At 43.6% G+C, this 15,945-nt stretch overlaps 1 protein-coding gene across 1 annotated transcript; it reads right to left on the bottom strand.

Moving 5' to 3' along the window:
• Positions 1-2,092: 2,092 nt before the first annotated feature.
• Positions 2,093-11,793, bottom strand: LOC142602962 (C-type lectin domain family 2 member B-like). Its single transcript, XM_075761729.1, has 7 exons — positions 11,665-11,793; positions 9,382-9,467; positions 9,052-9,279; positions 7,774-7,857; positions 6,875-7,059; positions 5,654-5,754; positions 2,093-3,977 (listed from the first exon to the last, which is right to left on the bottom strand). The coding sequence occupies exons 3-7, from the start codon at positions 9,116-9,118 to the stop codon at positions 3,860-3,862; spliced, it is 555 nt and encodes a 184-aa protein (XP_075617844.1). The 5' UTR covers positions 9,119-9,279; positions 9,382-9,467; positions 11,665-11,793; the 3' UTR covers positions 2,093-3,859.
• Positions 11,794-15,945: the final 4,152 nt, after the last annotated feature.

Here is a 15,945-nt window from a genome sequence, read left to right as displayed (position 1 = left end):
GGAAAAGGGGGAACATAACCCCCATTTTTAAGAAGGTTAAAAAGGAAGACCCAGGGAACTACACGCCAGTCAGTCTCACCTCCGTGCCTGGCAAGATTATGGAGCAGATCCTCCTGGAGACTGTGCTCAGGCACATGGAAAATAAGGAGGTGATTGGTGACAGCCAACACGGCTTCACTAAGGGCAAATTGTGCCTGACAAATTTGGTGGCCTTCTATGATGGGGTTACAGCATTGGTGGATAAGGGAAGGGCAACTGATGTCATCTACCTGGACTTGTGCAAGGCATTTGACACTGTCCCACATGACATCCTTGTGTCTAAATTGGAGAGACATGGATTCGATGGATGGACCACTTGGTGGATAAGGAATTGGCTGGATGGTCTCACTCAAAGAGTTGTGGTCGATGACTACATGTTCAAGTGGAGACGAGTGGTGCTCATCAGGGGTCAGCACCTTTATCAGTGACATGGACAGTGGGATTGAGTGCACCCTCAGCAAGTTGTCTGATGACACCAAGCTGTGTGGTACAGTCAACATGCTGGAGGGAAGGGATGCCATCCAGAGGGACTTTTGCAGGCTTCAGAGGTGGGCCCATGCAGACCTCATGAAGTTCAACAAGGCCAAGCGCAAGGTCCTGCATGCGGGTCGGGGCAATCCCAAGCACAACTACAGGCTGGGCAGAGAATGGATTGAGAGCAGCCCTGAGGAGAAGGACTTGGGGGTATTGATTGATGAGAAGCTCAACATGAGCCAGCAGTGTGCGCTTGCAGCCCAGAAAGCCAACCGTGTCCTGGGCTGCATCAAAAGAGGTGTGACCAGCAGGTCAAGGGAGGTGATCCTGCCCCTCTACTCGGCTCTTGTGAGACCCCACCTGGAGTACTGCGTCCAGCTCTGGGGGCCCCAGTACAAGAGAGACATCAAGCTGTTGGAGCGAGTCCAGAGGAGGGCCATGAAGCTGACTGGAGGGCTGGAGCACCTCTCCTATGAAGACAGGCTGAGAGAGTTGGGGTTGTTCAGCCTGGAGAAAAGAAGGCTCTGGGGAGACCTTATAGCAGCCTTCCAGTACCTGAACGGGGTCTACAGGAAAGCTGGTGAGGGACGGTTTATCAGGGAGTGTAGTGACAGGACATGGGGTAATGGGTTTAAGCAGAAGGAGGGTCAGTTTAGATTAGATATTAGGAGGAAATTCTTCACTGTGAGGGTGGTGAGGTACTGGAACAGGTTGCCCAGAGAGGTTGTGGCAGCCCCAGCCCCCTCCCTGGAAGTGTTCAAGGCCAGGTTGGATGGGACTTTGGGCAACCTGGTCTAGTGGAGGGTGTCCCTGCCTGTGTCAGGGCTGTGCAACTTGATGATCTTTAAGGTGTCTTCCAACCCAAACCATTCTGTAACTCTATGATTCCTAGCGTGACAGACTTTGGATACTAAAGATGCCAATTGCACCCCTTAAGAGTCAGATGACAAAAGAGTTTTCATTATAACCCACTGTGCTCACAGTTTCCCCAAAACCTCCTTTAAGAACCAAAATTTCCCATTTTTTTTGAGTCGATCCATAGATGACACTGATGGGAAAAACCGTAAGAATGACATTATTTTGTAGTTAAAGGAAACATTCAGGTAAATCAGCTCATTAAGAAAGACTAAGACACAACATGGTACATAAATACTCCTGATCCCTTACAATTTCTATCAAATTTGTGAAATGTACCTCCAATATGCCCATAATGCAAATTCTCAGAAAACTTTGCAAGAGTGAACTGCGGAAAATTCCATGTTTCCCTCCAAAGTGACTGTACTGTGTGTCTTTCACTATGCGCATAGTACTTCAGCATTTCAGTTAAATGCTTTTACTGAAAGTTGACACATTTTGAAGTGTGAAAATGTGTTAGAAGTGAAAGAAAGTGAAATGCATTATTTTTGGGGGTCAAATCTCTTATGTCAACCCCAAAAGATTAAAGATCTTTTCATATTCAAAACCTGAAAATTTTAGTTTGCTGCAGTCTGGTGATTTCCCCATGCCCCCTCCCCCCCAAATGGTACCTAAGCTGAAAAATACTTTTAATGGCAAAATATTAAGACATAAATCACTGTAATTCAGAGGCTCTGTAAAGATATTTATTGAGTATCTTTTCAGGACTATTGCACATACCATATCCTTCAGAGCTAGTTAATTTAAAAAACATTGCAGAATACCCTCCCAAATAGTTACATATAAATTAACACATAGATTATTAGGCTATTCATACTGTAGAGTCCTGTTACTGTGCCTATAAAGAATACAAGCAATTAAAAAAAGTGTACTTCAGAAAAGTTAGTGATCATATATAAATAAATATCTTTAAGTCACAAGGTGTTAACAATATCAATACTCCATGGTCCTGTTAGCATAGAGTCTTATTGGTCACAGAAAATAACGAAGGCATAAACAAGACACTGATCAAAACTAAACAGCAGTTAAATTTGCATAAAAACACAGTGAAGGCAAAAATAATTACAAATAGGACAAAAAACCCCAACGAACCAACAACACTTCAAATGATCTGTCAAACACGGTAGAATTTTAACCTTAAAAAATGAGAAGACACAATTATCTTCCCTTCCCTGAAGCTACAGTGCACTCTAGTGGCTACTCCAAAATCGGCTCCACTTGCTCCACAAAGAAGTCCCACGGAGTGCACAGTCCTCTCTAGAGCACCCAGATCACAAGAAAACCAATTTTCCAGATTTTATTCGGAGCAGGGAAGTATTTTGCCCTGCTATGCACGTGAATTTCCCATTCCTCCTTCTCTAGAAACACAATAGGAATAGTCCTTCTGGGAAAATAAGCTGCTTTGCTTCCTCTAGGTCAAATGAGCGGACAGACTTCAGCGGGATTGTGCCCTAATTCTGTTCAGGCTCATAGCAATTCAACAGCACTGGGTGTTGCTGCTGACAATGATATGCACACAGAAGAAAACACTGATTGTCCATCCAGAAATGTACCACTTGCTTGGAAGCCTCACGCTCTGACAGGCACAGGACACAAGGAAACCATGGAGAAGCATCCTTTGCTATCAATACTCTTATTCTCTACTCATGATTTTGCCTATTTGCACTGAGGACTATTTCTAACTTTACAACATTAATGCCTGCAGCTTCACTATTACTTTTTCAGTTCAAACTTTTTCCCCATCAGTGCAGACACTCAGGTAAATAAATGTTCTATATATTCTGACTTTTTTTTTCTACGATACGTGCTGAGAGAAGGAGACCTTCAGGTGCGGTGCTAAATAAATAAATCAATCCTAATGATAGTACTGTCAAGCTAATTTAACAAGATTAATGTAAAATAGCATTAACAAAACATTGAATACAATGCAGTCACACAAAACGCATTCCATGAAACTGGGAGAGCGAAATCTGCAATGATCCTGCCTAAAACAACAGCGCTCATTTCTGCATCGCCCTGTATCAGAGAGGCCCTTGCCGACCTTCAGGCAGACCCACTTCCCAACCCATCCCTGCACACAGAGCTTGGCTAAGAGAGAAGCAGAAAAAATACCTCCAACTGCACACCGAAAAGGAAAAGACAGAACAGCTACTTAGGATCTTACAAGAGAAGAGTTAATGGAAGAAATATACAGGCTGAGCAGTAGCTAGAAAAATGGGGCAAGGAAATGACTTATCAGGATGCTGCAGCAAGTCTTTTAAATAGTATCTTTAAAAACAGAGGTTTCCTCCATGGACGGAGAATTCTGGCTACCAGAAAAGTCATTCACCTCCAGGCAGGAGATGCGTTCCCAAGTCCCAGAGCATAGACATGGCCTGTGTTTACATCATATCAGAGTGCTAAGTGTCAGGGGTGGTGGCTTCATCCACTTTTATCGTGCTAAGCTAATATTCAAGCTACAGACCCACTTCCTGGTTAAATAACATCCAGAGGCTGAGACTCCTTTTGACTCAAGATAGGCACAGTTTCCAGAGCCTTTTACTTCAATCCTGTAAGGAAGAATGAAAGACATGATTACTTTGACATCCACAATCAAATAATGCAATAGAGCAAAGGGAACTATGGGGATCACAGGTTCTCTTTGTACAAAGCCTGATTTACCACAGGCAAAGCATTGCAGGAAGATGATAGCTTGTGCTTTGAACAGACCACCAGAAAGATTGTCTTTTTTTAATGGAACCTGGCCCCTAGAATATAAAATCTAGGACTTGGAGTACTCCTGCATCTTGTCTAGTGGTTGCTTAACGCGAAATACACCCTTAGAGTGGAGACTGGAATTCAGGTTTGCCTTTCTGAAGGACACTGTGCTATCAGGACTGGCTCCACCTTTGACTGCCATATCCTCCTATACAGCTAAAACGTTTCAGCAGAAGCTGTGAAACAAATGCCTCTCTCATTTCCCTCTTCCTCAGAACCGAACTCAGCACTATGGTTAAGGGGGTGGTGGAAAACAGGAAGTGAACCTCAGTTCCCACACTGTTGGTGTCCCTATGTAAGAGGTAAGGGTCTCCTTAGCCAATTCTGTTTTCAAACCAAGTGTTACAGTGTTCTGTAATAGACCAACCAAACTAGTACGGTCTCTGGAAAAGCCACGGAACAAATCCCCACCAGTGTTAACATGACTCTAATAGCAACTGAGATTAGACGTCAAGGTGTTCACCCTTCTAATGACAGAAGGGGCAGTTTGAGGCAAGCACAGAGGCAGAAGTCTAAAAACATGAAGAACTTCATCACTGAAAATGAAAGCATCAGTGGTTGTTTGTATCACAGGCACGGGATAAGCAAGAGCAGGAAGGACTGCAGTTTTCAACTTGAGATGTCTACGTGCTGTTGACATCTCGCATTAAATGTGTAATAAGGTCTTTATCAGATCAAGCCCTCAAGTCTTGGGGATGAACTGAATATAGTCACGTATCACTAGTAATGTCACAAACTTAAGAGTATTTGAATTTCCCACTTTTTGAGTTTATTTCAGACTTGTGAAATCTCAATACTTTTTACTGTCACTGGTAACTCTACCAGCTCCTGCTGGCAGCTGCCCCAGGATGAGAAGCAGCAGTCTCCAAGAAGATGGGACAAACCTGACACTGCCCCACACCTGACACCAGTGGCATAGAAACAGGGCCATGACCACAGAGCAGCTTATGCAACGTAAATTCACAGCTTCACCTTTCCCTACAGCAGCCTTTTGTAAGCTGCTGTACGTGTAGCAGGCACATTCTATAAGAAGCATGAAAACATCTCTTAGAAGCCTCCCAAATATCTTTGCTATAAACATCATGTAGATTGCATGTAGGCTTGCACTTTTGCAAAATATATTCTATAATGAGGAATTTGTGCTATTGTAATCTTCCATTCCTCCCCACATTGCTTTGGTGTCTTGGTGGTCTCTTGGTTTAACTTTCACCTTGCTATGCTGTCTGTTACCATGAGCTCCTGTCTCATGCTGCTTCTGAGCCTGGCGTTATAAATTTATCTCCTAACTTTCATCTGTCACAGTTTTAACAATGCTGTGTGAAATCTTTATTGTATTCTATGCTCTCTCCATAGTCACTCCTTCATTACAGATACTTCTTTCAGGTCACTGTCTATATCTGAATTAGTTATTCTTTCTTACTCCCCTATAAACTGGTATCACCAGCAAAAAACCTCAACATTGACTTACAATTTATTGTCTAATGCTTTCCCATTTACCCAAAAGAACTCTTCATTTCTTTTACAGAGTCCAATCCATGGGTCTTGCTTTGTTATCTTCACCATAAAATTCTGTAGGAATAAACCCATATGAGACAAGAAGATTTGCATGTTGTTCAGTTATCAAAATACAAAGTCTTTGTTCTAGGGCTAGAAAGCAAAAAAATGATCTTGCCTTTCTCCCAAAAGCAAGCATATTAAAAAATGAATCTACAGAGTCCTGCAGTATCTGGATCTTGTACGATCCACATAACTGAAAGAGAACTTACAACTCAATCAGAAACCAAATGGATTAATTTTGAGACAGGACCCCTGCAGCACTTAGATATCGTAGTGACAGAAATGCCAACTATGAGAACACAAGTATACTACTGAATATTAAGAACTGCTATGGAACTGCAAATGCATCAGTTTACTGACTCTCCACAAGAGAGTCTTCAAAGAACAATGAACACCTTTGCAGCTAATGCATTTCTCCATTGCTGATATGTCCTCATCACACTGAGTTTTTATTATCAGATAGCAAGGATTTGTGGAAGACATTTTAGAGATTAGTTAAGGAAGATCCTTGCCCCAGTGTGTGCAACAGAATTGACACTTGCACCCAGTATGTCCATTATACTGGTGTCTGTGATAGCGTTGACTGACCTATGAGGAGGCTGTTTTAAAATATCAAGGTCTGCAACAGATATGTAAGAATATATTCTCCTAGGTCTTTATGCTAGATGATATCTGTCCTAATACTGTAGTATAATACAGAAGAAGATGCTCCAAGCTGTACTTAGGGTAACTATCTCCTAACTGCAAAGGTCAAGACTAACGTATCTACCATCTTGATTGTCATTAACCTATATTGCTAAGAGAGAACAGTTGTCTAATTAAAGACAAATGAGATGCAACCGTGTTTACCTCGATAGTTGCCTTCAATGTGAGTATTTATAGCTATGAGCAACACCAAATTTAACTCAGATAAGCTTCAGGCACTTTCTAAAACATCAACTGCGAAAACTGATGTTTGCAGTTTGCAGAGAGACGAGGCATGCAGCTTTTTGCAAGCTGTGACTTGTCACAGCCTTTGCATCAGCTTTCAAACCATTCAGCTTAAGGGGCTGGAAGAACACACTGGTTCATTGTGCAGCTCCCTAGAAGTAAGATGGGGTGAAACCAGGACCTCCCCCTTTTGTTCCCTTACCAGTTCCTGATGATTTTCAATCACCAGGAGGGAAGCATTGTACGAAGAGCAGAAGCTCTGACTGGAGTTCCAGTTGGCTTCCTTCTCCGAAAGGTAGTAGCATTTCCTCTGGAAATACAGCCAACCTGATGGACAGAGTTCCAGGGAAGGACAGGCAGGAAAATCTTTGGCCGAAGAACGGTTTACTGTGAAAAGACAAATACCATTCTACCTACTTTTTCCAACTGGAAAAGGTTTCTGGAGCTTTTTAGCTTGCTTTCTGACTGCATCATCTAAAATCATCTAAGTCTAAACATAGTGTTATTACTTCTGCCCACCGGAAATAATTATTGTAAACTAATTATATACTCTGGCTCCTGCACCTTTATGGTTGCTGACATACCTTTGAAGTGATGATCAGGGGCAGGTTTGTAGAAGTAGCGGAGAAGGTGATAGTAACGTATCCTCCAAGGACTCTTCTACAACTTAAATATTTCTGACAACTACAGTTTTTGCTTTGCAGTTTTCAGCTGCAAGGCAGTGTTGTAGCCTTGCAGCTGAATTAATAGCTTTGTTTATTATAGTGTCATTTTTTGAAGGACTACAGATTGGTTGCAAAGAACAATCTTCCATCTGTTATTTGTTTTCTTGAACTTGGATTAAGATCAACAGTGCGGTTATAAACTTGAATGCCAGAAGTAAACTAAGACTAAACTGAGCACTCCGTAATGCCACTGCAACTAGTGGGTCACTTCTCCAGCACTTGTCCACAATTTTAAACAATATGTCATGAGACATCTATTTAACTTGGAGATAAAGTAAGTTCTGAAAAAAAACTTTTGAGGGACTTCTGACAACCTAAGACTCTGGTAATTTCTAAGGCTAATTATATTTTCTTTTTAAATGACTTAAACGCTTACCAAACTGAATACATAAAATCAAAATGATAGCAGCAGTAAGGACTCCAGCAACACCTCGCCATAACCAGACATTTAAGAATAGACCTGAAAAAAAGAAATGTCAGGAATTAAAAAAAACCAAACAAACACAACCAGCTGACAGGGGAGTAGAGTCCAGGATCTATGAAACTGTTCCAAAAAAAAAGTCACTCTCCATGCAGAGCAGGCTGGGAGCAGAGCTGAAGACTAGGAAGTGTGTGACATTTAGCTTGTCATTACAAAGCTACTTAGCTAACAAAACCTCTGAATTACTCTGAATTTTAGTTACATCATCTGGAACTTAACCTAATAGTGAGGTAGTTCCCAACACTCCGAAGTGATCAAAAAAGAAAGAAATGAGCATGGAATGAATGAGGGTGAAGACAGTAAGTCTGAGGTTGGCCTGATGCCTAAACATGACACAGATAAGAGAAATAAGACCAGCCATCAGTTCTAGAGCCCAAAACTTCTCCTGAAGAACATCCAGGCTTATCCCACAGGGACAGCTTTTCAGAGTCTCCTTTTCTTCCCGCCTCCCTTCTAGGGGCCAGCAGCGAGCTGGGTTTGGAGGTGGGTAGGACCCACCAACTCGCCACGGCCACGTCTTGTGTCCAACTTCACAGACAGTAGCGGGGGATGAGGTGCCCCTGAAAGGCTGCACAGGGAGGGTCCCCTCTCACTGCTGGGCACCCTGCTGCCAGCACAGGGGTCTGCCCGGGCAGCCTCCTACCTCTGTGAAGAGCCACAGCACACAGGTGGGCTCATCTAGCCTCCACGCACAAGGTGAGCCCCACGGCATGCTGGCACGGAGCTGATTCCCAGCCGGCCCCACGCACGTCGCAGTCCACACCGTGCCCGGCAGCTCCAGGCATTTCTCGGGCGAGTCTGTGAGCCCGGAGTCAGCCCAGGGCTGCCCCGGGTGGCCGGCGCCCCTCGACGGCGAGACCTCCACCGGATGGGCCCTTCCACCGCCGGGCGGGCACCCCGAGCCGTGCCCCGGCCAGGGGGTGTTTCCAGCGGCCCGGCGGCTCCCGGGACGCCGCAGGGCAGCAGACGGCGCGCCCAGCCCCACGGCCCCGCTCCTAGACCGGGCGGAGCGGGCGGCGTCCCGGGACCGGGAGCTGCACGGCGACCACCCCCCCGACGGCACGCCGGCTCTCGGTCCCTCTCTCCGGCGGGATCTCCTGCGGCCACGGCGGCCGCCGCCACGTCCCGTCCCCCCCCTCCCCGCCCCCGATCCCTCTCCCTTTGCCCCTTCACCTTTACGCGCTCCCGTCCCCCGCTCCGGGGAGCCGCCGCGGTCGCCGTTGCCCCCTCGGCGTCCCATGGGTGCGGAGCGGCTGCTGGGATCACGGGGCCGGAACTGCCGGAGCGCCCGGCCTCGGGGCGGGGAGGGGTGGCCGGCCGGGCCCGGGGGGTGGGATCCGCTTCCCGCGTCCGCGCCTGCATCGTCACGGCGCGTGGGCTCGGTGCCAAGCGTACGTCTTTCTGATTGGGAAAAAAAAAAAAAAAAGGAAATGGGAAATGGTTTCAGAAGAACTTGGCTCCCGCCAGATCTCTCTGTGATTCTCTGAGATCAAATTTTGGCACCTCTGGGAAGAAGGAAAGTCCGCAAATTCCTCAGCACAGGTCACTACCGCCGGCATCTCTGGAGGCTCTTGGGATGCTGAGGACAGCTGTTCGGAAAAAGGGAAATGTTTATTTTTGCAGGAAAAATATGTCTCCCGTAAGACACTGCAAGGGCCACATATTTATTTTTTTATCTGCAGATTTGGTTTCATGAAATCTTCCCACATTTTATAAAATCAAGATTGAAAAAGAAGATAGGAATTTCTTAAAGGAAAAAGGCAAAAGACAGAGATACCCTCTGGATTAAATCACTGGAAAATTACTTTAAATTAGTGCCATGATATAGGGAGAAAATGCAAACATTCTAAGTAAAAAGCATGGCATTTTCCAAAAGAAATTGTTTTCTCTGGGGGAAAAAAAAAAAAGCCCCTGCAATACAAGGGGTCTCATGGGATTGACTCCAAAAGTTACAGTTGGATTCTGTGATGCCACCTCCTGTTTGCTGCTACCACAAATGATCTTTGATTACCTTTTATCACGCACTAACATGCTACCTCTAACTTTTCGGAAGAATTGCGTTCATGTGCTGCAAGGAGAAATCACTGCACGTCAGAAATTTAGAGTATACAAATAGGAAACACCTGTCCTGTGGTCACAGCAGCGTACTGCAGAGACACCCGCGTTCAACTGCCACCAGACAGCTCCCGCGCTAGTAGTGATGTCACTGTGATTGCACAGACTGGGGTGGACTAATTTACCCTGCTCTCGGTTGACTTTGTCAGTTCATCTCTATCTCCCTCCCCAGCCAATGGAAGAACTATTAGTGAGTTCAAAATCTTTAGTCAGACCTTGAGGCATTTGTACCCCAAACAAGACATTGACTTCTGATATTTTGGGGTGCTTTGGAAGCTCTCGTAAAGTCTACATGTATTAGTCAAGTGTTAGTTTCTTAAGGTCCCGCTGAACTGGTCCAATCCATTTATTAGAAAAGGATCTGAATAATGTTGTGTTTCTTTTTACATTTTTTAAAGCTAGTAACCCAGCACTGATCCACTGATAAGTACTTCACATGCAGCAAAAACCACTACTTATTTGTAGTGTTTAGATTGTACTCCCCCAAAGCCTCCTGATCTCAGTATGCCTCTGTACCACAGGAATCCTGACAGTAAGTAAGAAGGAGGAAGGTACTGAAAGATTAGGTTTTTGCTTACAGTTCCTTAAGTTTTTTTTCATTAGTCATATATGCAGCTGAACAAAAATACATTTCTTTCTTAATAGTTATTAAATTTTTACTATTCTAGTGCCTACTACTTTTTGAGGTGATATATTTTCAGGATAATATTGAGAGGTTCCTGCGATTCCCAAAGTGAAATTGTTAGACTGGAAAGGCAAATGCATTTGCTTATCTTTAAGTTGCAAACATTTCTGTCATATAACATGAAACTAGTCAGATGAGTAAAAATAACACATGAAATATCTACATGTTAGACAATAAAATGAAAGAAAAAGATGAAGGATGAATGTAGCAGAAATAACGTTGAGCGGCTTATGGAACATAAGTGTGCTTAGTAGTTTTGAACATTAAAAAAGTTAGTCTCCTTTAGACAGTATTTAACAGAGGTATTAGCAAATTGTACTTACTACAGAAGTTAAGTTAGTATTTGAGAAGTACTAAGCGTTTTATGAAGTCCCAGGTTGAGAATGTTGCATGTGTCAGACAACTAGGTCTTTTACACCAAAAAAGCTCAGTCATTCAGCTGCAGAAGTCTTGCAAAACATTATTTTGTAATGTTTTGGAACAGGAGGCACAAGAGAAAGGAATCCAGCTATGTTAACAGCTGTGTTTGTGTTTTTGGTGAGGCTAATATTCACTAGGATTGTTATTTACTTGCTTATAGCACTTACGCGTTGTTATGTAGTAGAAGACATAGCCCCCATCTTCAAGAACTGACAGACTTAACACTGAAAATGACGTGGAGGAGGATAGAAATAAGTAGGGAGGGTTGGAGTACAGAAGAGAAAGCACCACAGCATTATAACGACATGAAAAGAATTAACACTAGTAAGCTGAATAAGACAGATAAAAATATAAACATAAGCTTGACAGGGAGATTAGGGTGGAAACCTCAGATGATATAAAGAAGCTTATTTGGCTTTATCTACAGAACCTGATGGTCTGGCCATCAGTAACGATTAGTAGCTGTACTTCCTGTAAATGTTATCTTTCAGGAAAGTGCAGAATTTCTTTATACGTGACTCGCCACAGAGCAAACATCACGCTTAACACTTTGAAAAGTCACTCACCATTTGAAGCCTTTGCAGTCACAAACCAAAAAAGGTTCCAAAAAAGTCCAATTGTAGATTTTGCCAGTTGAGTTTGGTGTCATCATGTCCCCTGTACGGGTAGCAGACATCAGAAGTTTCTCCCCAAAATGTCTGCAGGCTGTGTATCTGCACCAGGAAGATCTTAGAGGCCTGAACTGAAACGAGAGCATGCAGCTACATCATCAGCCAGAGACCTCCATTGCTTTTACTGATAGGTCCATTCTCGACCAGAGAGAAGAAAAGAAGCGTGCGCAGCGATCACCTGTGACTTTTGAAATAGTGAGTCATCCTGATAGGAGTTTGCCAGAGCTACACAACTCAGTTTCCTGTTCAGCATCCTGTTGTCTCATAGCTGCAGACGGTGGAGCTGAGCACCTTCCACCAAAGGCATGAATAACATTTGGACTGCTCGAAAAGGTTTCTTTTCCTAATCTGTATCAGTTTAACAGCTTTTCTTCCCAGCATTGCCTGCTGTAGTGCTGAAGGTACTGTAGCGAGAAGTACGGTCCTCACTGGTGAACCAAAGCAAGGGAAGGATGTTGAATGACAAGTACAGTAAGAGACCCACAAAGAGATCAGACCATCTCATGGTATGATGAGTATGTGCTAAGAAGGAAACCCATACATCATTGATCTATAGGAGCACTGTAATATTGTCAGTGCCATCCTTCACCATATTCTTTATGTGTCCTGTAAGCCTGCTTGCAGTTTGGACAGCAGATCTACATTGGCAGTACATTATTACTGAACTGTCTGTCTGGCAGCGAAGTCCGTTTCTTGCATTGATACATTTATCATTTAGAATGATATAGATTTTTTTCCATGCACAATAGTGCATTAATTTCTTTTTTTTTTTGGACATAAAATGTCACTTGTCATTGTAAGGTCAATTCACATGTCTTGCATAGGCACCTGCATTTCTTCACTATCTGCTGAAGTCCTCAATCACCTAAATAATCCAGAGTAGCCGGAAAATTTTGCTGTGTCAGTACTGTCTTCTTCCACCTCAGATAATATTAAATGAGTATTAATAGTAAATACTTTAGCAACATAACCAAATTCGGTCTGGCGGTGGATTAGGCATATTATGGAACGGAAAGTAATCCTCATTACATATATTTTCAAAATCGGAATGAGATAGGGAAAAATAATCGGTGTACATAGCATATATGAGTACTACTTGACCTATTTCTGTTTAAAATACTTGTTTTCAAAGACAGTGGCTGTTGAGGTAGGGAAAACATGCTGCTGGTGGTTTGGAAACCAGGCATGGCTATAAAACTAGAGTATCTGTTTCTTTCACACTGAGGTCCTAGGCAAGATTCTGTATGGTAAATACTTAGAGCAACAGGTATCTCTGCCAGGAAGAGCTTGCAGTCTAAATAGAAAAGGTCTGTGTAAGGTCAAAGAGAGAAATGATTGTTATCCACATTTTACAGGTGAGAATGTGCAGAAGGCTACAGTCCTCATGGCTACAGAGGAGATCTACAGGCAGGAATAAGAAAGGAGAAGACCCAGTCTTGTGTGTCATCCTTCCTGTCATGAGATAAATATCCATAAAGTGATGTCTGAATGAAAAGGAAACTGTAGAACAAGTTGCTCAAAGTAGATTTGTTATTGAAGGACTGCAGTCTCACAGTGTGCAAGTAATTTGAATACTTTTTCCTCTCAATATAAAAATGCAGTTTAATGATATTTAAAGTTCTTGGCTTGGGATGTTAAACAAACAATTCCCCAATTTTAATTTCCTGTCCTTAATTAAATTCCTGTCCTTAATTTTCTTGAGTATTTGAAAGCAATCCAAGAGACTATGTTAGCAAGTTAAGAAATGTAACTAAATGACAACAAACTGTTCTTCCATCTCTTTCCCACCTACGAACTTAGACCCACAGAGAATGAAGTGGAAAGCAAACTACCAGAATATGGATTATTTCTTTAAATGTGGCATTCCTTAGATGCATAGGAACATCAGCGCAGTGCAGTCTGAAGGACTGTTCTTCAGTGAGCCTGGAGTTAACACCAGCCCTTTCTCCTCTGCAGAGGAAAGCTGCTGAGACAAATACTACCCTGTAAGGTCTATGAGAGGAATGAGAAATGTTTTCTAATCAACTGCCTAGTGCAAAATAGTATTTCTTCATTGTAAGGACAGAGTAATACCTTTTTTTGTTTCCTATTAACTGAAAAAAAAATAATAAAAAATGGAGGGGGAAGGGATCAAGAAGGGCAAGGCACAGGGCAGTGTGGAGCATGTGCTTGGAGGGGACTCCACTTTGTCCGTCCTCCTTTCAGTGTCAGCGTCTGTGGGGTGTGCTGTAGGGTATGATGGAAAGGGGTGGCAGCTCCCCATTCTGTGGGTGACGCATGGGCCAAGGTGACAGCAGGTAGTTGTGGCCCACAGCTCTGCCTGTGCGGGACGGCGAGCACATCACCGTGCAGGTGCAGATGGGGATGGAGGCACGGGTTGTGGCACTAGCATGGCAGTTCCTGTGGTTGTAGTGAGGTTGTGGTGGTGACTGCAAGCTTTCTTGCTTCTGCTTCTGTTTGTGCAGGGAGGATGGTAGCTACCAGGGAATGAGCTCTCTAGGGGCAGCAGTGCATGCTCCTGCTACTGTAGCACTTGGCTAAACTGTCACCTACTGAATTGCAGAAAGTAGGGGGGATCCAGTCCTCCTTCATTTCCTGGCCACTATCTCTACTGTTTATTTCCATCCATAGGGGTGATTTTTCCATCCATAACAAAAATAAATGCTGCCTCCTGCCTCAAAAATGGGGTAGGAGCAAGAAAAAAAGGGAGCACATGGAGAGAAAACGATTGCAGAAGAGAAGGGATAAAAACAAAGTGAGGGCAAGGGCCAGAGGGTTAAAAATAAGGAACTAGAGGAGAACACCAAGCAGAGCAACTCTCGCTGCACTTTTTTATCCTTGAAAGCAACCTAAGAGCCAGCAGACATTGTCCATTGATGCTGGACCCAGAGACATAATGGGGTTAGAGAACAGAAACAGGCCCCACTTCTGTCAGGATCTCACAACAACTTTCCCCCTGATAGAAGGCCAGCTTCTCCAGGATAGGAGGAACTTAGAGCCATATTCATTTCTGCACAGATTTCCAAGTGCCAATGGTAATGAATGATGCCATTATCTGCCAGGGACCAGAAGGGACACTCCAGCTCCTAGCACAAGTGCCCCATGTCTTCATCACCTGCAGAGCTGCTCAGCATAATCTCTTCTTAAGTGCTGATGTTCTCAACTACATTTGCTCCCAAGAGCACTCTGTGCTGGCTTCCTCTTTGAAGACCTACATGGCTTTGAGAGTTTCCTCTTTTCTAACGCATTGCCATTTCAGTGCAGCACTCTAGAAGCAGCAAACTAGAAGCTCTCAGCTTTGAAAAGCCTCCCTGAAGCAGCAGAAAGCTCTCCCAGAAGATGTTATATTTTGAACAGTGGTTGTGGAAAGGTTGATTTGCAATGTAGAGATGCAGTGCTTACCCCCCTACCTGCTACGTGAGGCATTTCAGTGCCAGCAATGCCCAGCATGGGGGGAGCTGCTGACGCTTCCCATCCCAAATGAGCATAACTCAGGTTTAAAACTAGTGCAGAAGCCTCCACGCATAAAGCTGCAAAGAAAAGACTGCCACTGTTGACAGTAAATACCAATACTGCACAGTTTACAAAACATTTTGAAATGCAGTGCCTGTGCCTTTTACCCTGACAAACCCTGAACTATGTTGATGCAATTTTGGGTGTCATTTTTGTATTCTGAGGCATTCTGATGCAGTATTTCGTAATGAGGAATGAATCTAGAATATACTTCCAGCACCAAACAACTGTGGAATTGCCACTGTAAATGTCACTTTCCAATTACATTCGGGCTCATACATGAGGAAAAATGTTCTTTTCTGCCATTGTGAAGACTCAGCTTCAAAGAGATTTTGAGCAGCTGGTATTCAGAGCTGAGCTACACGCATGAGTCTAGCAGTACGCACTGCATCGTTCTTGGAGTACAGTTGTTGCCATACAACTGATTGTAAATCAACTGATTGTTGATTGTTGCTATGCAATTGATTGATGTTATACTATTGAATGCTGATAGTTATTTGTAATGGCTTGAGAGAGAGATATATATATTTGCCTTCTTAACCATAGGTATACTTGCCAGAGGTGGTTTTTTGTGGTAGTTTACTTGCTAACCCAGTAAACAAAGCAGAGAAATTTAGAAGATAAATGCCTCCATGTCCTTCTGTATTACAGACTCCTGCGAAC

This window comes from Balearica regulorum, chromosome 1 (assembly GCF_011004875.1).
Source record: "Balearica regulorum gibbericeps isolate bBalReg1 chromosome 1, bBalReg1.pri, whole genome shotgun sequence".
NCBI classification, from domain to species: Eukaryota; Metazoa; Chordata; class Aves; order Gruiformes; family Gruidae; genus Balearica; species Balearica regulorum.
The sequence above is the reverse complement of the archived record's forward strand: the minus strand, read 5'-3'. Positions and strand labels throughout refer to the sequence as shown.